Below are 24,559 nucleotides of genomic sequence, written 5' to 3' on the forward strand. Positions count from 1 at the left end.
GATCCAGAGAGAAGAACCCTATAATTCCTGACAACCACCTATGGCTTCAACTGAGGATCATTCAGTCTCTTGGAATGACTTATCTGTAATAAATATGTAATGGCATTTTTTGTGATGAAAAGTGCACTGATATAATGTATGTTAGCCAACGTTAGTAGCTAACCGTTGACGAACGTTGCTAACGCTAGCTAGCTATACAAGTTATAAAACTGACTGCATTAACGTTAGCTACACATAGCAATTTGTAGTCGGTAGACTTCAAAGCTGAGTATTCATCACAAATCCAGCTGATTGCGTCCATTTATATCCCTCCAGGCTTTTGTAGGCTTTCAAAGACTTTCCAGAGTAGGACGAATGAAAGTTGATAGAGAGTTGTAAATATCTTGATACAGAAGGTCAGGGAAGCCTTCCGTTTCACTCGTAAAGGTCGTAAAAAGGGAGTCTGTTGGCTAAGCGGTGAGGGAATCGGGCTAGTAATCCGAAGGTTGCCAGTTCGATTCCCGGTCATGCCAACTGACGTTGTGTCCTTGGGCAAGGCACTTCACCCTACTTGCCTCGGCGGAATGTCCCTGTACTTACTGTAAGTCGCTCTGGATAAGAGCGTCTGCTAAATGACTAAATGTAAATGTAAAAATAGCTCCGGGGGCATTATATGGATCACTAATGTTCAATCGATCAAGTTTTGCTTTATAGCTGCCTATGTCTTTTGAATTAAAGTGCGCAGTGAACTTGGACAGGTTGAAATCCGTGCTGGCGCCGTTCATTTTAGCCACTACTTTCCTGCCAAAATGGCGACGTAAACAGTAAAGTCACGTGACGTCCGGAGCTCTATTCCCTTGTGTACAGCATGCAGCCAATGAGGTATGTTGTTTTGTGTCTGTATTTTACGTTGTTTACATGCTGCACGTCATTGTATGTTCATATTAAGCTAATGTGGTCGTTATTTTCTCGTTATACTGTGGGTTTGGAGAAGAAGCTTCAAATAAACCTGTAGCAAGAAAGCCACTTGTCTGCCAGTTTTCGAAGGAATTATAGTACACTTGTGATTTAGTTGTGTAATAAATACTGTGTTTTAATTTAACCAATTAAATAACCATTTTCGTTTTTTTGGGGTGCAGCGTTTAATCGAGGGTGGCGTTCATTACACAATGTTCATTTTTGGTTCAGCGTTTATTCAAGGGCGGCGTTTATTTGAGGGCGGCGTTTAATCGAAGAAATATGGTATGTGGGTTTATCCAATTAATATTATAATGTATCCTCCTTCTAGCTAGCTAGCCAAGTAACTCTACACAAAGTTCTAACACAAAGGCAGAAGAAAGAAATTCTTGAAAGTGGGTGTGGCAAAATAATTGACATCTTTTTAGCTTACTCTTGATTAGAACTGAAGGAAAGCAGATATGTTATGATTTGTTTTTTTCCTTTTAAACCAAGTCTTGCTCTTATATTATGACAAAATGATTTACTCAACATCAATCATAGTACACTGACTCAAAAGCAGTGGCGGCCGGGACTTTGCAGAGGCCCCCCCCCCCCCCCCCCCGCAAAGTCGGAGCCCGAGGCCCCTCCCCTAAATCCACTCAAAATGTATATCCATCCTATCTTATACATTGCTGTCTACCTTTAAATATAGCCTATATCCAATGTGAGAGAGAAATAAAGAAGTTTAAAAATAACAAAAGAACAACAGCAGCCTATTTGTGTGGCGTCCTGCGGAAACCTGTTGGATGTCGCGGCCGCTCATTGTTGGCTATAAGCCATAAAAGATCGAAAATCGTTTTCTGTCAACATTGAGATTTTTGATGTTTTCTATACTTAACACCATAACCTTCATTGTAATCTACAAAAAGTGTTTAATTACTTATGAAAAACAGTTAATTTGAATGGTTTTTGGACAACTAGCAAGATTTCCAAGACATTTCAAATCAAATGCTCAGTTTGCCTGCTATTTTGAGCGCTGCAGCAGCCCCAAACAACTGATCAAGGAAGTCAGGCTGTTAAACTTAAAAATAATTTTGCTGAGAAGTTATTATGTAGCCTATACTTAAACTGACATTTACATTCACAACGTGATTACGAACAAAAGGATTTCCTTTCCATATTCGCCACAGAAGAATGAAACGGAGTGGAATCTTTGAATACAATTCTCCCTTATCACTTTTTGACACAGGTCAACTTTTAAATTATGTAACTTCAGTTGTGATAAAGATATCTGAGTGATTTAAACAGATTTGTATTCAGGAGAGTTTGTAGTTTCCAAATATGTATAATTCACAGAAAGACCCAAATGTGCACCGCTTGCATATTTTTTGAGACTATTTAGCCCATGGAAGTGGATCTGTTACGTTGCCTACATTACGGAATTCCTTTACCTGGCAGTTGAAACTTGGGGCTCTCAGGGTGTGGGGGCCCCCCCGCCTCACGGGGGCTTCCCAGCCGCCACTGCTCACAAGGTGGTGGTGAGCAGAAACTGTTCATGTGCAGTACACCTACCTTACAGAATGCAATGAGCCAGATTGTAGGGACCAGTAACCCTCTCTGGTTGAGTATCAAGTGTTTGACAGCCCAATGTAATGGATTCAAAAATGTTCTCTATTGTAGCCGCTATTTCAGGTCTAAATGTTGGTAGGGATATTTCAACTTTCAACACACACAGATGCACACACACACAAAGCTAGGGTCCACCTACACACGTACACAAAACTCACCCAAATCCAAGTCCACACATTCACACACACAACTATTCCTTTGCCCTTTGTTAAACTCAATATCTTATTTTAAACATAGTGTTGTGTGTGTGTGTTTGTTCCCCGTAGTGGTCAGGTAATCTACACATTCTATCTCACTGTCAGCTCAGTCTTGGGTGCTGTGGCAACATTTACCTGATTCCTCACCCAAATCCAACAGACACTTTCAATTAACTATAACACTAGAGAAAGGAGGAGATAGAAAAAAGAACATGTATAGCTAAAAACAATGTTTGTTTGTCTTTTTCTATCACACACAGCCAAAGCTGAACAAAACGTGTGCGTCATGTCACGCAACAGACAACAGAAGGCACAGAGGCAAATTTAAAAGAGCACAAAGGGCCAATACAACCCCAGATAGAGATAAAGAGATGGAGAGACCCAGAGAGAAAGAGAGAGACCCAGAGAGACAGACAGAAGACCGAGTGGATAAGAGAAAGACACATGGAAAAAGACGGAACATGATTCCTGACATTAATTTTATCAGGTCCGGTGGATTTGAGACCAAGGCTGAGGTGATGTTGGAGATGTCCTCCCTCAGTACATTTAGTCATTTTTACATTTAGTCATAGTAAGGTCCATAGCAATGCTACATAAACATCTGAAACTGGGCATCAGCATACCACCTTCCTGGTTGCTTGTCCTCAAGGCAACTGAGTAAGTCAACTCAGTACGGGCACAGACTGAAATACTCTAACAATGACGAATGTGCACTTCACTACACACTTATAGGAATGACAGCTAGCTAGAGGCAACCTGAATCTATCCTAATACAGCAGATGGAAATGAAAGAGAGATGTGAACACAGACAGGCCTGGCGAGGTAAGGAGGATGGAGGAGGGGATGAAAGCTAAAGGAAGCTTTAGCTGGAGCCTGTGGTGCTGCAATGGGGTTTGAGCTGGGCGGTGGGCACACGGGCCCCAAGCTAATATGTCACGTGCTGTGTAACTCGGCGTGCCCCTGCGTCATGATGGATGGCGTGTTTGCAGATGCCACTGAACCGTGGAAACCATTATTTCCTGGGAGAGAGAATGGGGAAGAGGATTGGAAGGAGAGGAGGGGAGAGAGGGATAGAGGGAGACTTAAAGGAGAGATAAGGAATGATTGACTAAAGCAGAACACAAGTCCATCATGGAAGTGTGGATATGTTACTGGGAGCACCAAGCAGAGCCAGTGTGGAGGGACTGGAGAGGTAAGCAGATCAAGAGTATCAATGTAAAGACATCAATGCACTTTGGAAATGAAATGTGACCCAATGTGAAAACAAACAGACAAAACACAAACTGCATGTAAATACTGTAAAAAAAAAAAATGTTCGCCGATGTGTGTGTCAGTTTATTTTATTTTTTTACAGTATCTACGCACAGTTTGTGTTTTGTCTGTTTGTTTTTTACCATCCTCTTGTCGAGTGACTGGAAAACTGAAATGCTGCCAGATGTCGGACTTATAAGTGGACAGGGCATCTTCTATTTCAGTTTCAGCCGAACTCATTTGGTCTCATTTAAAACGGTACCACAACGACAAATTCTTGCAATGGGTGCGATTACAACTAGTAAGTAACCCAAACTTGAAAGCCGGTTATGTTGAGTTTAACTTACCTGAACAGAATTTAAAAAAAAATCTCACTTTTACTGCTTTAAGAAGTTCTGTCTTCTAATTTCATGTAAAACATCAGTTTTGTTGTTCAGTGACACACAGTGAAAGACAAGAGATAGCTGAGTCGTTGAGAAAAACCTTAAAGGGGTGATTGACTGGGTTTTTGGGGTATTTCACACTGTTCCTTAAGGTCTCCGAATAGGGTATGTAACATTGGTTGGGCTGAAAATGGCCCGGGTGCTGTTCTATGCCCCCTGATACATCCTCTGAAATTTTCCCGGGAAAAAACGATAGGTTTTCGCCTTTTATGGTATGCTCATGAATATATAGATGAGCTGCACGCTGATTGGTTGGTTTACAACAAGAGAAGCTGTGGAGCAAAGACGCAACATGGCCAACACTCACTGAAACAACGAAGGTGGAGACTTGAAATAAAAACGTACAAATAAATCTATCTACACAACACTGTTTTCAACAGATTGACTAGATATCATTTGAAATGATTACGTTAGTTGTTTCCACTTCTGTTGTCGAAGCAAACTGGATCGACTTAGGTGGGTAGAATGTTACAGCTTAGCAACCAAACTATATCGTGATTCAACTCAGCTTCAGTTAGCTAGATAAAAAATAACCTGCCAAAGATCTGGACAAACATGCATCGTGAATTTTAGATTTACATGTACGGGTTATTTATTCGAATGAAACACAGTCAGGAACATGAAATAACGCGTTAGCCCCATTGCCAATAAACTAAATCATCACACATTACCTATGCTCTTGCGTTAGCAAGCTAAACTAGTTTACATGCCTACTCTAGGCGTTTTCGCTATCTAGCTGTTCTAGCATTCCTTGCAAATCAGCGTTAATAAAAAGCAGATGAGCTAGAGTCTAGCTAACGTTGACTCGACGGGCATGGCAGATGTTTGTCTATAATGTAGCTCTAGCGTAGAAGATCCCTGTGCAAGCAAACAGGATCGACTTAGGTGGGTAACGTTAGCACTAGCTACAGCTTACCAAACAAACTATCGTGATTCAACTCAGCTTCAGTTAGCTCTAGCTATCTTGCTGAAAAATAGATCTGGACAAACATGCATCTTGAATTGTAGATTTACATGACAACACAGGTTATTTATTTGAATGAAACACAGTCAGGAACAAGAAATAACGTTAGCCCAATTGCCAATAAACTAAATCATCACACATTCTACCGATGCTAGATACAGGCAGGATACGTTAGCATTGCTAGTAACTGTTAACGACAACATCCTACAGCTTGCGGTTGTGATCAACCTAAGGTCGGAACAGCACCTCTTTTCAGCAACAGCTTCATAGCAAATTCTGATTTACATTGTCCCAGGTTTTCGAAAGTGTCCTCGGTGACATGGTCCGAGCAAATTAATACTTCCTACTTAATAGGGATATTCCCATAGATAAACATCAGCCATGCCTGTCTAGTGTCTTGTTCTTTGGGAAGATAGTGAAAAGTGTTCAGAAGAACTTTCTTATTTGTAATTCCTGTGGAAGTACCGAGCAGCGCGCTAAAAAAGTTTCGGAGATCTACGCGACCTCCGGTTATGTTCCTGGACCAGAAAACAAGAGGGCGTGTAAATGTAAATTTAGGGGCGTGACAAAGTTGATGCTGCAAGTTGTGACGTCACAACTTGCACTGTTTCAAAAGCTAGCGTTTGCAAGTTGCAGTTTCAAAAAGTGACATTTTGATAGGAAAGAGGTTTCATGGACTTTGAGGTTCACTGTATGTCTATTTTACACACCAAACTGTCATTTTTCAACTATGACAAGGTAAAATCGGTTTTGCTATCAATCGGCCCTTTAAAGTAGGATGTTCAATTTAGTGTGTGGTGTTATGAGTGCTGTGTACAGCAGCTTGTGCCAGTAATAGTTTACCCTTTTTTACATTCAGAGAACACATACAACAGGAAAGAAGGACTGGTTTAAGGCAAGGTCCAGGCCTGGTGTTATTTTATCTTTTGTCAGAGACTTTGTTTAATATGTGAAGTAAACCTTTCACTTGTTCAGTTAATTGATGATTTGCTGTCTGACAAAGAAATAAATCATTATGTACCATATTAAGTTGCATAGCATCATATTCTTTTGCATTGCATATCATTGAATCGCATCGTGTCCAATCGCACTGCATCGCAATAGGGGTGAATTGTATCGTATCGCATTAGTAGTTGTTTTGATGTATCTTTAATGTATCGGATCGTTGGCAGTGCATCAAGATGTGTATCGCATCGTCCTCAGTGATGTAGATGCACATCCCTATTAAGTAGTAAAGTTTAAAACATTTTTATTTATAAACATTTTGCTCTTTTACTTGTCAGATAGTTTTGTGATCTTATTTTAATACGCATATGAGCCGTATTTCATAAATCAGTTCAGTTACACTTTAAATATCAGCTAATATTCAACTGTAAAGTATACACCTTTTAAAGGATCCCTTGGTAAATCAGCCTCTGTCGGGTAGAAAGGGAAATTTTTGAAAAAATTTAAAGTTAACACCAACATTTAGTGGCAAAATCCATTGTTATGTCTACAAAATTATTTTAGATATAGTATATGTTTAGCTAGCTTGCAAATACTGAGGATAGCCTACCGAAGTTGAGTTAGCCAATGTCGATGCTAGCTAACATTAGTTTGCTAGCTGTAGGCTATATAACATTTCACTGGGTCTTGCAGCGCTGCTTGATTTACTGAAATTATTATGAAATGGTATGTTCTATTAGCCATTTGCCTACTTTAGCAAGTCGCAGTATTTTCCACCCCTGATAGTGTAACTGAGACGACACAGTAAACTAGAGAGGGTACAATTAGGGATGGGCGAACGATGCCTTGTGAAGCTTTGGTGGTTTCTTCCGGATTGTGCCAGCCCAAAGAGCCAAACTATCGGCGCATTGAAAATGAACAGCGTCATCTAGCAGCCGATTAAACTGGCTGAATGGGGCGTAGTGGTTGTCTCCGACGGTAGACTACCCTACGTTATTTAATATTTTAATTAAGGCTGCATGTGTTCATTTTTATCCGATATTAGTGCTCACACATTAAAATATTGTGATACATCTGTAGGCCGTTAGAATTAAGTCATTTTCTCACAGTAAAAGTTAAAGAATATCTTCCGAGGTTCCCTGCACTGGGGCGCGAACTCGGGTATCTAGACACGCATTATTGTTGGAATGCTGCTTCAGCATTCCAAGTATTGTTCTTTGAATCTTTATTCAACTTATTGGGTGTGCTCAAGCCTTCGGCGAGAGCACAACCTTTGTTCTCTCACATATATATTATTTATTGTTTATTGTTTATTTTCGCCCCCCTAAAACTCAGTCAATATTTGGCCTACATACACAACGGCGGTGTCAAAAGGTTTGTCTTGGTAGCGATTGCGTTGCTTCTATTGGAATTTACGTTCCGTTGCATGGTTTGGGCTTAAGTTAAGTTTTTGTGGCGAAAAGTGAAGCTAACGGTGTCTAATTTGCTAGCCACAGTCACTGACGTTACTAACGTCACTACGTCACTAACGTCACGAAAACACGCGTGACTACCTTTGGCAGAACATTCGTTTCGCATCTGTTAACTTGGGGGATAGCTAGGCTAACTATAGCTTTACTGCAAGGCAGCTGCAGAAACGCCACAAGCAAAGAGGCCAGGGTGATAACTATTTACTCATTTTACTTTGTGATATGACACAATTGTGATGTGTAATGTACAGTATAAGCTGATATTATTAAAGAAGTAACCTACATCTACTTTCGGAAACGGTAGTCTACTATTTCACTGAAGTATTAGCATCATGACATTAGCCTGTGTTGCCCGGGCAACACATACTACAGTGGTCTATGATGTAGCGTTATCTGTTTTCAATCGTTAAAATAAACATTCCTCACATATACATTTTCGTTGTAGGATTTATTATGACATTAGTAAACGATTTGTTGGTGAAATTACCATTACCTGTGGTTTCAAACCAGTGTAGCTCACTGCAACGCTGTAGCTTACGCGAGACACACTACAAAAACATCTACAGTACACAGCTGTTTAGGAAGTCAAACGGCGACAGAACATGTTCGGCACTCCCCTTACTTAAATCAAAAGTCTATCTAACTACTAACCTGAACTTCATTGCCACAGCCTAAACGTTGTCAATCTGTTCATGAAAATAATTAATTTCAGCTTAAACCGTACAACGGAACGTTAAATCCAATTCAACCAACGCAATCGCTACCAAGACGAACACAGCAGTAGTCTAGTACTGTGCCGTAGTAGTACAATTTACCGGGGCAGCTTCTCCACACAGGGCTATATCTCATTTTGCGTTGTTACTGACAATGATCGCTACCAGTGAGCTTTTTATGAATGAGCGATTTTCCACTAAATGAATGTCAAGCTTATTTACGTTTTGGGGGGCATATTTTCAGTTAGCAGATGGTACTGTTTGAATCGCGATTCCATCTTCTACTGCCGGGTAACGTCGTAGAATAATCTTCACAGGGGGTTCTTTATTAATGAATGAATGCAATGAGTAGGCTAAATGCCTGAAAATATCATGAGAAGGGAAAAACTTAAAATGACGTTTAAGTCATAGAGATTAGGTCAATTTTTACACCGGTCTGCCAAATTTATTCGTTTTGATTCAACGTTGAGGCTGCCTCTTGCAGGGGAAATGAGAAGACATCTATTTCATTCTACACTTCACTCGTATTTTCAGTTGTAAATGAGCAGCAAAAAAAAATGCTTTTAAATCTATGTAATCTTTATAAATATTAAGTATGCATTTTTATATAAAATATACAGAAATATCAGTTGTAAAAATGTCATTCAAAAACGGACCCCTGTGCAACCGACGCAAGCAAGCACACCCTACAATTTCCCCAGAAATTGTACCCTCTCTAGTTATTGTTGGAATGCTGCTTCAGCCTAGGCCTACTTCTTCTTCTGTTTAACAGTTCAGCTTTCAGCTTCTCCCGCATTGTATTTCAGCTCTTAGCGTTGTTAGATGATGCAGTTCAGCTTCCACACTCCCTCTTTTGTGTGAATCACACATTTTTTAAATCAATTTCAGCTTTCAGCTTGCGGGTATTTTCTCATTTCTGTATTTTCAGCCATTTAAAAAAAAATATTTCAGCATTCCAACGCATTTTCAGCAGGAAATGCCTTTTCTAGTTGTTGGAATGCTGCTTCAGCATTCCAAGTATTGTTCTTTGAATCTTTATTCAACTTATTTATCTTCTATTTCTTCCGTGACACCTTTCAGCACCTTCAAATCTTCAGCTATTAAAACCGTTCAGCTATCAAAAAATTCAGCAGTTTCAGGCCATGGGTGCTATGACTTTTCAGCTTTGTACCTCTTATGCTTGAATTAATATAAATCAATATTCATAATATTTTTAACATGGGTTTCCAATGGAGTTTTCTTTCAAATCCTCTCAAACTTCTTTAAACTTCTTCAACTTCCAAATCCTTCTTCTTCCTCAATCTTTCAGCTAGAGCCACCATTTAAACTTTAAAATGTTGACAAAACCCTAAACTATTTTTAAATAATTCAGCTTTTTGATATCTATTCAACTTTTTTCAATATCACTGATGTTTCATGACTTTTTCAAGCCGTTTCTGAGATTTACATGGGTGTTTACGTGAAACCCTAGAGTGCAGACTGAAACGCTTAGAGTGGAGGGCAGCTTCGGATGTCGTTGAAAAAATATTTCTAGTTTGCCAGCATTGCCACAATTTTCGCTCTTCATGCTTCGTTTTTGGATCAATAGATAGCTAATTTTGTGCTGGTCGTAGACAGTTGTCTGTTGAATCCAACAGACGTACACATTTGTTCAGAGCCCCACGAAAGCGAGACAAAGTCCAACTCTCGCCCCATAGAGACCAATGCAAATCTGGTGACAAAATCGTCAGAGAAAGCAAAAAGAACAAGATTTTGAAACTGCCGGTAGAGTCGTATTTCTGACCGCACAGAAATATAAAGGACATCTCTGGTTTCGGCAGAGTCTTGGGTCTCGGAAAATATCCTTATTTTTTGGATTGGACGTATAGTTTTGCGTCTAGGTTAACTTGTTTTGAGGTGTGGATGCTAGGTAAATGTTCGTTTTTCTCTCTGCCTAGCTCGTTAGCCGTCACAGCTGCGCCATCACCGTGACAACCAAACAAACACGCACCAGGAAAGCAAAAGGAACACGTTTTCGAAACTGCAGGTAGAGTCGTATTTCTGACTGCACAGACATATAAAGAATATCTCTGGTTTCGGCAGAGTCTTGGGTCTCGGAAAATATCCTTAGATTTTGGATTGGACGTACAGTTTTGCGTCTAGGTTATCTTGTTTGAGGTGTGGATTCTAGCTACCTTTCTCTTATTCTCTGCCCACAGCGCGTTAGCAATCATAGCTGCACCATCACCGTAACGACAGACACGCGCCACTCAGTCTCTCACACAGGTGATTGGTAGGTTTACTTGACCATGAGAAACCCGATTACTAGCAATTGTCGGTTTATGCCAATAATACGATTACTCCGTTTACATGTGTAATTAGTTATGCGATTACTCAATAAACGCGTCTACATTTACATTTACATTTATTCATTTAGCAGACGCTTTTATCCAAAGCGACTTCCAAGAGAGAGCTTTACAAAGTGCCTAGGTCACTGATCATAACAACGAGATAGCCACAAAACATTGCGAGTAGCCAAAACATGAAGCACACATTGTGAACAACCAAAAATAAGTGCCAAAGGGAAGAACCATAAGAGCATGTAGTTAAACAAGTTACAATTAAACAACATGAACTGCTATAAGTGCAAGTGTACCTGTGGAAAAAGCAAGCAACAATAATAAAAACAATATATCACAGCGAGTACAAAAATTTAAGTCAGTTACCACTAACCACAAGAGCAACAAGTCTCTAAGCAAGAGTCATTGTGATCCTTGAGGAAACTAACATCGGGTCAAGCAAACCATTCCTAAGTACCGTTGTACTCCCGGAACAAGTGCGTCTTGAGCCTTTTCTTGAAGGTGGAGAGAGACAGTCAGTGTCTCTGATGGAGGTGGGGAGTTGATTCCACCACTGGGGGGCCAGACAGTAGAAGAGCTTGTGTTGGGACCGGGCGGTCTTGAGCAGTGGGACCACCAGGCGGTTGTCTGAAGAAGACCGTAGGTGACGGGTGGGGGTGTAAGGCTGCAGGAGAGACTTGATGTAGACGGGTGCAGTCCCGTTCACTGCTCGGAAGGTCTACATTATTCTTTTTTATTAATCGTTGTATGCTCCACGGACAAAACTTGCACCATCATCCTTCTGCAACAAAGTGTCGCCGTGTCTTCCTGTATCGGCCCTACTGCTGTATGTTTCATTCCATCAACACATTGAATCCTACTAAGAAAGCCGAGTAAACGCACTCAATGCACACATCTGCTACTGCTATTACTATCCCAACTATAATTTCAGCTGATAAGACTATAATATTCTTTTTATGACTAGCTAGCCTAGGCCTACTTCTTCTTCTGTTTAACAGTTCAGCTTTCAGATTCTCCCGCATTGTATTTCAGCTCTTAGCGTTGTTAGATGATGCAGTTCAGTTTCCACACTGCCTCTTTTGTGTGACTCACACATGTCTTGACATTCATTTCAGCTTGCGGGTATTTTCTCATTTCTGTATTTTCTGCAATTTAAGAAAAATAATTTCATTTTTCAGCATTCCAACGCATTTTCAGCAGGAAATGCCTTTCTAGTTCAACTTCTTCTTCTATTTCTTCCAAGACACCTTTCAGCGCCTTCAAATCTTCAGCTATTAAAACCGTTCAGCTATAAAAAAATTCAGCAGTTTCAGGCCATGGGTGCTATGACTTTTCAGCTTTGTACCTCTTATGCTTGAATTAATATAAATCAATATTCATAATATTTTTAACATGGGTTTCCAATGGAGTTTTCTTTCAAATCCTCTCAAACTTCTTTAAACTTCTTCAACTTCCAAATCCTTCTTCTTCCTCAATCTTTCAGCTAGAGCCACCATTTAAACTTTAAAATGTTGACAAAACCCTAAACTATTTTTTAATAATTCAGCTTTTTGATATCTATTCAACTTTTTTCAATATCACTGATTATGTTTCATGACTTTTTCAAGCCATTTCTGAGATTTACATGGGTGTGTACGTGAAACCCTAGAGTGCAGACTGAAACGCTTAGAGTGGAGGGCAGGTTCGGATGTCGTTGAAAAAATATTTCTAGTTTGCCAGCATTGCCACAATTTTCGCTCTTCATGCTTCATTTTTGGATCAATAGATAGCTAATTTTGTGCTGGTCGTAGACAGTTGTCTGTTGAATCCAACAGACGTACACATTTGTTCAGAGCCCCACGAAAGCGAGACAAAGTCCAACTCTCGCCCCATAGAGACCAATGCAAATCTGGTGACAAAATCGTCAGAGAAAGCAAAAAGAACAAGATTTTGAAACTGCCGGTAGAGTCGTATTTTTGACCGCATAGAAATATAAAGGACATCTCTGGTTTCGGCAGAGTCTTGGGTCTCGGAAAATATCCGTATTTTTGGGATTGGACGTATAGTTTTGCGTCTAGGTTAACTTGTTTGAGGTGTGGATTCTAGCTACATTTCTGTTATTCTCTGCCCTCAGCACGTTAGCAATCATAGCTGCACCATCACCGTGGCAATGACAGACACGCACCACTCAGTCTCACGCAGGTGATTGGTATTAGCTGATTAGTGGAGTCACAAGACAGAGCTATTCAGTCAACGCATTTTCAGCAGGAAATGCCTTTCTAGTTAATACATAGTCGTACAACGCTTTAACCAGCTACACCACCGAAAAAGCCGTTACTTGTCGATGCGGGTGGACGGACTTTATACGATACGGTTTTTATATCAATTAAACTAGATTACACAGATTTTTTCTTATTCTTAACATTTGTGATATGTAGGCCTATTGTGAACTGGGGGGACTTTATTTTTACAAATTATTATTACTGTTGCCAATGTTGACGAATCATCAACATTTGTTTTCTGGGCACTGTATAGACCTACCTAGTCCTATCATGTTACGTTTCATTTCAATGAAATACAACACAACACTCAAGTGCACGGATTTATAATTATTACAATACGGATTTGGTTAAATAATAATGACTCATGGAAGAAACTCGAGCGATGCCTTGTGCTGCTTCTCTGGCAATGTGAGATTTGTCTTTAACAAGAAGCGGTGGCTTCGTTCCCTCTATGGCTCTGGTTCAGAAGAGCTGCAAAACTTCGAACCAGTTTGGGACGTTTGAAGCATTGAACGTCATCTATCACGTGGTTTCGTAATTTGATACAAGCTCCAAAACACTTTTTCGAAACTGCGTATTGGTTTTGCGACACAAGCATCGATGCGTCAGTGCCATACGTCCCATCCCTAGTGAACCCTCTCCACAGTTAATTCTTTCCAGAGTGTCCAGTGAATGCCTTCCATGGCAAACCCTCTCCACAGTGAAACCCTCTCCAGAATCTCCAATGACCCCTCTAGAGCAGTGGTTCTCAAAGTGGGGTCCGCGAACCAAGGCCAAGGGGTCCGCAAAATAATTTGCCATAAATTTTAACATTGGAAAATTGTGCTGTATCATTAAAAAGTTACAAATATATTATAATCTACAGATGGGGACCATTTGCACCAATAAAACAAGCATATTGTGTCCAGTTAAGAGCACAAAGGGTATTCTGAATGGGTGTTATGATTATGAGGGGGGGTCCTAGGAAAATGTTCACCCATGTAAGGGGTGAACATTTGAGACATTTTGAGAAAAAAACAAAGTTTGAGAACCCCTGCTCTAGAGTGTCTCCATAGTGTATCCTCTGCAGTCCTCTCCAAAGTAAACCCTTTCCAGTGCCATACTGAACCGAAGATACCCTAAATCCATATAAACCTGTAGCATAACTATTAATTCTTTGTCATGGTAAAATATAACATTCTTAAACAGGCTTGGGGCATTAATAGCGGAATAAATTCAGTGCAGTTTCACAATGCCTGAGCATGGACTATGAGACGGATCTAGCCGATCACTGAAGCAGGGAATGGAAGTTTCATGTTCCAAACAAATGTAGTGTTGTGCACACAAGCTAATTATCCAGCAGAGGATTTCGTCTGTTAGATCAGGGCAAAGTGGATTAAGAGATGAGAGCGCTTCATCAAAGATGCCACTCTGCCTAATTACACATCGCATTTTCTACCACAGTGAACACAATTAACAGCTATTTAATATAAACAGGCAACTCCACCCCCTCCCTCCCAACCCGACACCCACAATACACACATGATCCTAGCGCTCTGGTGGCCACACACAGAATACAAACACACAGTGCACTAACACACATACATTCACAGAACACTGCCACATGCACACAGAATACTAGCACACACAGAACACGGACACACACAGAACGGGGGGGAGGGGGGGTGGTATAGTTCAGTGGTTAGAGCATTTGGCTGCAGAACGGTGAGTCGCTTTAGATAAATAAGGGGGGTCAGATGGCTGAGCGGTTAGGGAGTCGGGCTATTAATCAGAAGGTTGTTGGTTCGATTCGCGGCTGTGCAAAACAACGTTGTGTCCTTGGGCAAGGCACTTCACCCTACTTGCCTCGGGGGAATGTCCCTGTACTTACTGTAAGTCGCTCTGGATAAGAGCGTCTGCTAAATGACTAAATGTAAATGTAAATAAGTGTTTGCTAAATAAAAACCTTAAACTACATTAGAACGCGGTCTCCCACACACGTTTGTACTACTATTCTTGCGGGTACTCACAATTCAATCCCATTCAAAATCCTGTTTTGTCTAACCCCTTACCAAACACTAACCTTAACCCAAAAACCTAAGCTGAACAGTAAACCTAACCTTAGATTCTGATCCTAACCCTAAAACTATTCCTAACTCCTAACCCCAACCCTTAATGTAATCTCGAACACTTCTAACCTGAAACTCTCTAAAAACCCTTACAACATAGCACTTGAACTTGTGAGGACCAAGAAAATATGTTCAAATTGTCCCTGTTTTACTATTCTTAAAGGGGACTTCTGGCCCCCACAAGAATAGTATAAGCCCCCCACACACAAACACACAGAACACTAACACAATGTGACATACACACAGAACACTGACACACTAACTGACACATAGGCAGGCATACCCACACACATTTACACACCCAGGTAAGGATGTGATGTAAGGATGTGCTACACACCAGACTTCCACATCACCTCAGATCAGAGCTCTGACAGAAGCGCCAGCACCGTTTGTTTGAGTCACAAGGCATTGAGAGGGATGTAATATGACACTCATGGGCACACAGATAAGGGGCCAAGAGTTTATCACCCAACCCTAACATGTGCCCTTGCCACCTCCCACCAGGTGGTTTACACCAGTGGTTCCCAAAGTGGGGGTCGCGACCCCTCGGTGGGTCGCGAGATGATCTCGGGGGGTCGTGAGATGATTTCCAGAAATCAAGGAACATTTTAAAACAATTAGAAATAGCATATTTTAGCCAACATTTTAACAAGTTAAAAATAGTATGTTTGCTGAGGGGGGAATAGAAAGTCCAGAGTATGTGGATGGGGGATGTCTGTATATCCTTCAAGCCCTCCTGTGGGCGTTTGTTCACACACACACAAGTTGCATAAAACCCATGTTATGTGACACGCCTCTTCTCTGGCTTGATTCATTGGACAACATGTGGACGAACTTCGAGGTCTGCTGGACGAGGACATCTGCTGAGCTAATGAATAATAGTCTTGACTAATATTCTCTGTCCAATCACTCAGCTCGCCCTCATAATCACCCCACTAAATAAGCCATCACAGGTCGCACCGGGGACATGACTGACGGCCTTAAAAACCAATGGTGTTGTGGGGGGGGGGGGGTTCCAGATGTACATACAGGGAGAGGACACTGTGATTCATGGCCAGAGGGCACACTGGAGAGAGTGGTTAGGGAAATTTCGCATTCACACACACACACAACTGCCTTGCCCTTGGCTAATACGGCCACTATGTCTACAGAGATGGCTTAGGCTAGATGTGTGTGAATATGTGACATGGTGGGGGGAGGGAAAACACAGGTTAATGATATGGGCCGTGGGTCTTGTTGCTTTAGAATAACCTTTGTTGCCCCCCCAAGAGGCAAATTAAATATGCAATGCACATGCAGTGAAGACCCCATGACTTGGATTATGAGTGAAAAGAGGGTAGGGAAGAAATTGTACAGGATAATATGGCCACTAGGTGTTAAAATTACTGCCTTCTTCTGGAATAAAAGCTACTGTAGATATCCTCAAATTGCCAATTGTCAATCAACTAAACCACCAACATGAACAAAAATGAACAGAAAAACTATTTATAATCTCTGTCTGGAATGTACACCAGTGCCACCAGAAACACCCAGACACAACAACATTTGTGATGTTTGCAACACAACTGAGGCCTCTAGCGACACTGACAGTGATCAGAGGGGTGCCAGGTTTCCATTGTTTTTGCAGTTTTGCATCATCTATGCATTCCCTTAAGCCCAGCGCTGCAAGGCTGTGGGGGTTTTCCTACAATATCATCTGAACAAACATACAGACACATACAAACACACGCACAGACAGACACACATACAGACATTCACAATCCTAACCCGAACTATAAACCTAATCCCCCTGAAATAGAAATAGTATTTGAACATGAGGACCAAGACAATGTTGGAGTACAATTTTACCTTTGTTTACTACTCTTGCTATTTCTGTTTCCCTCAAGAATAGTTGAACAATTACATGCACACAAACACACACGCACAAGCACATAGACACACACACACCAGGACAGAGACTCACCCACTGCCGTGTTCTCGTAGATGAGCAGGTAGGACTGGAAGAAGTAGTTGGTGAAGCGCGGAGGCTGGTTTGAGGCTGTGAAAAGAGAAATATTCAAAATATTCCAATGACTTTACTAATATAGATCCATCACTGTTCAAATGGTGAAAGTACTGTTTTGGTGCAATAAACTGCATGTTGTGAGAGAGCTATTGGTATGACGACACTGTCTTCTACTGGCTCCAAGTGAATGTAGAGGAAACATATACTCCAAGAGTCCATGGATGTGGTATTCTATTTGTTGTCTTGTATGTGTGTTTAGAATTTGCCTTTGAAAACTTGATTTTGGATCTGTCTGTAAACAGATCTGTCACCCCTAGGTTGTAAATACAGTTGTCTGACATGCTGTGTATGTGGGCCTGGGCAGTATGGGGGCCTGGGCAGTGTGCTGGCGGCCAGGCGAAAGGCAACAGATCAAGCTCTTTTGTCCAAATGATCACGGAACAAAGCAGACTTCTTTTGATCAGCCTGGCGGACTTCTTTCCACAGAGATGCGTGATCTAGAAGAGGCCGTTTGATGTGATGCCCTTGATAGAATCAATCACTGATTTGAAAGGTAGGGCGCCGCACACTGTTCAGTAGAGGGCCAGCACGCCACGTAGTGGGGGATCTTAGCGGGTGCCAGAAATATAGCCACACTCTATGGTGCTCTTGGGGTGGTGCTCTAGTGGTAGTGTTCTTAGAGGTAGTACTCAGGTGGTCATGCTCCAGGGGTGATGATCTATATGTGGTGATCTAGGGGTGGGGCTCTTGGGGTGGTAATGTAAGGGTTTGTGCTCTGGGGGGGGGGGGGGGGGGGGAGGCGTGATGCTCTGTGGGTGATGCTCTAGTGGTGGTGCACCAGGGGTGGTGCTGTAGGGGTGGTCATCTAGTGGTGGGAGTCTACGATTATACATTCCAAACTCCAAAACACAAATTTCAGCAAATTATGTCATCTAAAACCCTCTGTAAAAATGTGTTAATCCTGTTGGACTGGCCTCATCAGCAAGGCTACGGACTCCCACTGTCATAAACAAATTCATTTATTTAAGTCCATCCATCACTTATTGCACTTATAAGTCATCTCGTCTCTACCAGTCACATTGCACATCTTATTTTATATTTTACATTATTTAGTGTTGTTTAGAATATTGTATAGACTATTGTACATTCTCTAATTTTTATATTAAAGATCCGTATATGTTTATTGTATGCACCTTTCTGCCACAGTAAATTCCTTGTGTGAACGTACATGGCAATTAAAGCTCATTTTGATTCTGATTCTTGTGCCCTCTCCTTTTGTATTAGGTATTGCATTTGCAGTATGCTGCAAACCATAAAGGTCATGAATGGTAATGGTTGCAAACTGGTTTCTTGTGATCAACGATGTTCTCATTGTCATCTGTCTCACAACCACATTATTTCCATACTTTTCTTGACGAAAACTATTATTGGAGCCCATGCAGCATTAGCTGCTTGTCCAGTGTTGCCAATTTAATCAAGATTTTGCGACTTTTCGTCTTCCCTAGTGATAGGGTGACCAGAAGCATGACCCTGAAAAGGAGGACACGGGTCCAAAAAGGAGGACAAAGGGTCAAAAGGGGGAGGGGGCATTAGGATGAAATTAAGACAATAACATTAGTCATTTTAGTAAGTCAACATTTGTAATTTGAATACAAATCCAATACAAGTGCACTGATTTTCTGTTGTCTTTGGTGAGACAAGTTTAGTCAAAAGATAAATACGAATATAAGACATTACCATTCCCCAAACTATTTCAATTGTAATAGAAATTAATATAATTTGGTCAGCTCATCAGCGGTTGTTTTATGTTGTTGTTGTGTTCGGAGCAAAAAATTATGTTAAGCCTGCCCGGCAGAACTAGAATTATCTTTGTGCCGTTGCCTAGCGCAGGCATGCCGCTCTAAAGCCCCTTTCCCCGTACTACTCACGTCTATATCAATGCGACAGAGCTTACAGAAGGCACGATATTGATCTTTGCTGCTCTTAGTGGCAAAGTGGAGTTCTGAACTCCACGTAGGTTTGAAGGAGGTCTTTCTTTTTGGCATCTGAAAGCCTAGGCAGAGGCAGGAAGGGTCAAAAAGGAGGACAAAAGGCCAAAAAGGAAGACGCGCAACAGCGGTCCGGACAAAGGGCTGGAAAACCGGACTGTCCGGACGAAATCCGGACATCTGGTCACCCTACCTAGTGATAAAGAATGTAATCGAGACTTTTCAGAGAGCTGCTAGCGACTTCTGGTGAGATTTTTTTGCGAACACTGTGCTTGTCAGCGTCCGACTCTACCGTAACTAAAGACATCCTGGTATCATACAACTGTTTTTGTTTGAGTACATTCTTGGTCGGGGAGTACTAGTTTTGTGACAACACTACTAGGGAGTAGTGCTTTGAGGGTCTATGCTCTAAGGTGTGGTGTTTAAGGGAGCAACAAGCTGCATCTGGATCTGCACTTTCATATTTTGGAGAATGGGTGGGTGCTCGGCCACCTGGATAAGGATGGATTACCCAGAGAAGCACACAAGCTAGGCCTCGAGACAGCATTTAACCTGCTGGACAAGCTGCCTCCTCAGGGAGACGTCTGAGAAAGGACATGATCAAATCAGTGTGCAAATGGGTTAAATAGAGAGGAGATGAGAGAGAGGAGTGGAGAGAGTGGAGGAATCCAGAGTAAAAGCTCTTGATAAACTCATTGGGCTTGATCCAAAGTGGTCGTGGCATTCACTTAATACATTGTCCTGTTGCTTTTTCTGGCAGGGTTACTGGAGGTGTCTCCTGCCTGTCAAAGCAAGACTGTCACCAGCTATTTACTCAGCATCACATAACACACACATCTCCTCTTTTAAACACACTCAAACACACATACCTCCTCTGTCAAACAAACACACACCTTTTCTCTCTCAAACACATACACCATGCCAGGAAATCTTGTAAAAGTGGGTAATCAGGTGTAGAAGAAGAAAAGTGGGTGAGAAAAAGGGAAGGGAGGATGAGGATGAAGTAATGTAAAAATTGGGATGTGAGAGAGGGTGAGTAAGAAACAAGGCAGAGAGAAGGAAAGGGGGGAAAGAAAGAAGTAAAGTGGCTGGTTGAGGAGTGCAAGAGATTAGGAAAAGACAGCATTTCAGGGTTTGAGCACTATAAACTAAGAGGACGTTAGGTGGACGAGTATATGTGTGTATGAGCATGTGTCTGCGTGAGTTTGACTGTTGAATAGCCTCACCTTCGCAGACAGATTGGAGGATGAAGAAGGTAAGGAGGAGTTTGACTCCTGTCATCCTGCCACCAGGACCCACATGCCACGACATCACTGGGGCCTGCTCCGCACTGGGTAAATCACACATGCACAAATACACATGTAAGTACTTCAGTGATGTGCAGATGCTCAAGAACCTGCCCTTTTCTCCTTTGACTATACACGTGCCCTTTTTGCAAGACTTTTAGGATTCCTCCGGCAGTAGGAAACCTATTGTAAATGTTAGTTTATTATTAGGATTTTGCCGGTATGAGGAAGCCTATTGTAATTGTTAGTACTCTTTTTTTCCTCTCTCTCTACAGTGCTGAATAACTCAAGCCAGGACTTGAAATTGTGCCATTTTCTTTTGGTTGCATACGCAACCAAAAGAAAACTCAAAATATATTTATAAGCATTTGTGCAGGTGCAAACTATCATTATGGTGCAACCTGTTTTAATTTCTTTACAAAACGCTTGTTAATTACCCTACTGCACAATATATGCCTGCTGTGAGCTGAAACAGTGACCTGTCCACTGTTCTATCCAACGTTACATAACCAACTACACCTCATCTTTACGTTTGTAACTTTAGTGCAGATTTTAGATTGGTGAACATTAGCCGTCAATCACTCCTTGTCACTGCACTCCGTTCTAGCGCACAAAATATATCACTAACCCCCCCCAAAATTTACCAAGTACCAGTGCTACCAAGAAAAAAGTTAATTTTGAGCTTGGCAAGCTGTTGATGGTAAGTCAAATGGGAAATTTGCCCCCAATTTTCAAAGTGATGGTATTTCCACCCCATATGAAAACACATTCTGAAACTTTGTACATTTGCCTTATTTTTCAACTAACTTAAAACTAATGAACCCATAATATCCACCATCTCAGATTTTCCTGTAGGCTACAGTACCATTTAGGAAAACCAACTAAATGAACCATAGCTTCCATTGACTAGATGTATAGGATTTGTAGGGGGTTAAATATTGGCCACACAACATAAGTCAAGTACATAATGATTTGCATTATGGTGCAGACGTCTTTTCCCTGGGCTACTAGCACAGTGGTACTACCTGTAATGGTTCGTATGTAGGCTGTGTTTGTCTGTACAAAGTACGATCCCATCCCCCCTCCTTATCATGTAGCGAATCGGCAGATTTGTACGGAGCCCCAGACATGACATCCGAAAAAAATAAGAATTCGTTCCCACGAAATGCTAATTCGTTCCCACGAAATGCTAATTCGTGGCCACGAAATACTCATTCGTGGCCACGAAATGCTATTTTGGGGATAACGATGTAGCCTAACTATATTGCGGGCAGTGTGGGGCACATATACCCAGAGCAAGCTAAAGGTGCAGTGTCATGGACAGAGATGATTTGATTGTATTGTATTTTAGGCTGGTGAATGACCGTGGTAAAGTTGGTTTGAAGTTCGATATTCTACAGATATTCTGACGCCCAGTATTGTGTTATTTTAACCGGTGTTAGCACCACTACGACCGGCCGCTTAGCCAATGCTTTTGGCTGCCTAAACAACGCGTATGTTCAGGGACAATCAACAAATTACGTTCCCAAAGTCAATAGCTTCTCAACAACATGAAGTAGGAGTGTCAAAATAATGTTAAACTTTTGAAGACGTATGCATTCATGCTGCACAGCCTTTATTTTGTTCATTTTCATCTCAAGTTATTAAAAATGTATTCTTTATTCAAAATAAACCTTCAAACGTCAATAGCTTTTAGGTCATGTGACCTATAATCCTCAAATTCATTTCAGTGTTCACTGACTATGCATACATGTTGCACAGCCTTTATTTTGTTCATTTTCACCTCACATTATTTTAGAGGAATTTTTGAATATTTCAAACTTCAATAGCTTTTTGGTCATGTGACCTGTACATTTAAAAGCCCTGTTTAACTGCTAAGAAAGTACATTTGTACATGTCCATTTGGAGGCTGAGACTTTCTCTTATCTAATCACAATTTGTGTTAATGACAGTGACATATCCAAACTCTTCTACTCCTAGGAAGTGGAGTCAGGTGTAAAACCCAAAGGCCAACTGTAAAGTCAAATAGGCCTGGACTGGTAATCTGTCATTCCGGGCAAATAACAGGCTGGCTGAGGCACCTTTTGGGCCGGTGTAAAATAAAAACGTAATAAAAAGAATAATAAATTGCCCATGAACCAGGGACGGCATTGGTTCTTTCTATATGCTGACACTGGGATATCCCAATCACTTCTCTTAACAGGTTCCACCCTTCTCCCGCTGTTTCTTGTGTCAGATGCAGTGGCTCAGAGTCCGACCGATTGCGGTGGGCTGGTCTGAGAAAAAATGCCAGGGCAATTTTGTCACAGTCTAAAGCTACACACTACTGTAAAATAATGTCACTATACCTGCATGTATCTGCAGTTTGCACACTTAAGACATGCAAAGCCGTGTATGTGTTCAGGAGAAAACAATAGCCCATAATCACAACAAAAAAGCATAACCTTCAAAGTGCTGAGATTAGGAGAAGTCACTCGTGCAAAAAAGGAAAGAAAATGTCGGTATGCGAGCTTCCCGAGAAGAGGTAAAATTGCCAGATCGATCGACAAAGGTGTGAGCAACTACAACTTTCAGCAGCTCAGGAAGACTCCAAAAGACGAACTATATGGTGGTAATATCATCAGGAGTCTTACAAAAGATGTTCTGAAAATTATTTCTTCTGAAGTGCAAAAAAGTATGAGACTCCATAATGATGTCCTGCTGGAGCTGATGCTCACACAGAAAATTATGAAGGAGTGCAGCGGCAATGTTTCTTTTGGTGGTCATATTCAGCACCTGCAGGTGGACCCATTTGGAGTCCATATGTACATGGATGTAGGAATAAATATAATGGTAGAGTATCTTAACCCTTGTGTTCTCCTCGGGTCGTTCTGACCCATCAGTCATTGTGACCCACCGTCGTATTGCGACAACTTTACCGCATACAAAAACAAAGTGAAGCATTTTCTTTTAACCGTCGGGCTGTCTCAGACCCCCCACATTGCGAAGGTTAAAAGAAAAGTATTTTTATTTGGTTTTGTATTGGGTAAAATTGGGTAAACACAATGATGGTTCGTTATGAACCTTTGGGTCATGTGACCCGAAGGCAGCACGAGGGTTAAACAACCCACACCAGTTACTCTCCATCTTGACCCTACTGGTGGTGTTGTGTCAAAGATCCAAAATCAAAACAAAAGGGTTCTGTACTATGCCCTTGTACTGCTAGGTATGGGCAAAGATAAGCCACCTGTCCCCATCTCTGAGCTTATCGCCAATGAACATCCTATACCAACATTAACATATTGGTTGATGGAAACAGTCTCCAGGTGCACATCGTGCAGAGTACGACAGGTAGAGATAGACTACAAATCCTCTGATGGATAGTGTGCTGCTGTCCTTTAACAGGAGACTATATCTGCCTATCTTGAAAGAGCCCATATTGTCATAGAAATTCAGAAAATCAACAGTGACCTTCATAAGTTCAAAGTTTTACACCTTTGCTCTGCCCACATTGTAAAAGCTGTGTCACAGGGATTTGGGAAAAGGATGCAAGACAAAGGACTGAAGGAATATGTCACATATTGCTTTGCAATTGTGTTGAACAGTACGAGCATGGATGAAGTACGTGTGTACTTTTCACTTCAATGGAGGATGGTGATCTCGTCCAACATGAAAAAACACTGAGCATATCGCATGCTAAACACATAAAAGTATAGAGCATGTGAAAGAAGACTCCGAAGATCAGTTCCATGGTGAAATTAACAATCCTTGTTTTTATTGTATTATATGCAGGCAATAACCCTATGGGGAAAAAGCCTCTGAGGTGGTGGTTTTACATTTTCAAAAATGTGCTTCAAATAATGTGAAATTAAACACCTGCAAGGCTGTGCAACCTGTATGCATAGTCAGTGAACACTCTGAAATCACATGACCAAAAAGCTATTGAAGTTTGGAAGTTTATTTTGAAAAAAGAATACATTTTTAATAACTTGAGATGAAAATGAACAAAATAAAGGCTGTGCAACATGAATGCATACATCTTCAACAGTTTAACCCTTGTGTTA

General features: G+C 41.2%; 1 protein-coding gene across 1 annotated transcript in view; it reads right to left on the reverse strand.

Annotated features, from left to right (window-relative positions):
- cdh23 (cadherin-related 23) overlaps positions 1 to 24,559 on the reverse strand; it is a 415,870-nt gene that overhangs the window by 367,257 nt on the left and 24,054 nt on the right. Inside the window, exons 2-3 of the mRNA XM_062463257.1 lie at positions 20,457 to 20,560; positions 17,201 to 17,275 (exon numbers count right to left, since the gene is read on the reverse strand). Coding sequence (XP_062319241.1) covers positions 17,201 to 17,275; positions 20,457 to 20,541 — 160 coding nt within the window. The 5' untranslated portion in view covers positions 20,542 to 20,560. The remainder of the gene's footprint in view (positions 1 to 17,200; positions 17,276 to 20,456; positions 20,561 to 24,559) is intronic.

This window comes from Osmerus eperlanus, chromosome 6, assembly GCF_963692335.1.
Source record: "Osmerus eperlanus chromosome 6, fOsmEpe2.1, whole genome shotgun sequence".
NCBI classification, from domain to species: Eukaryota; Metazoa; Chordata; class Actinopteri; order Osmeriformes; family Osmeridae; genus Osmerus; species Osmerus eperlanus.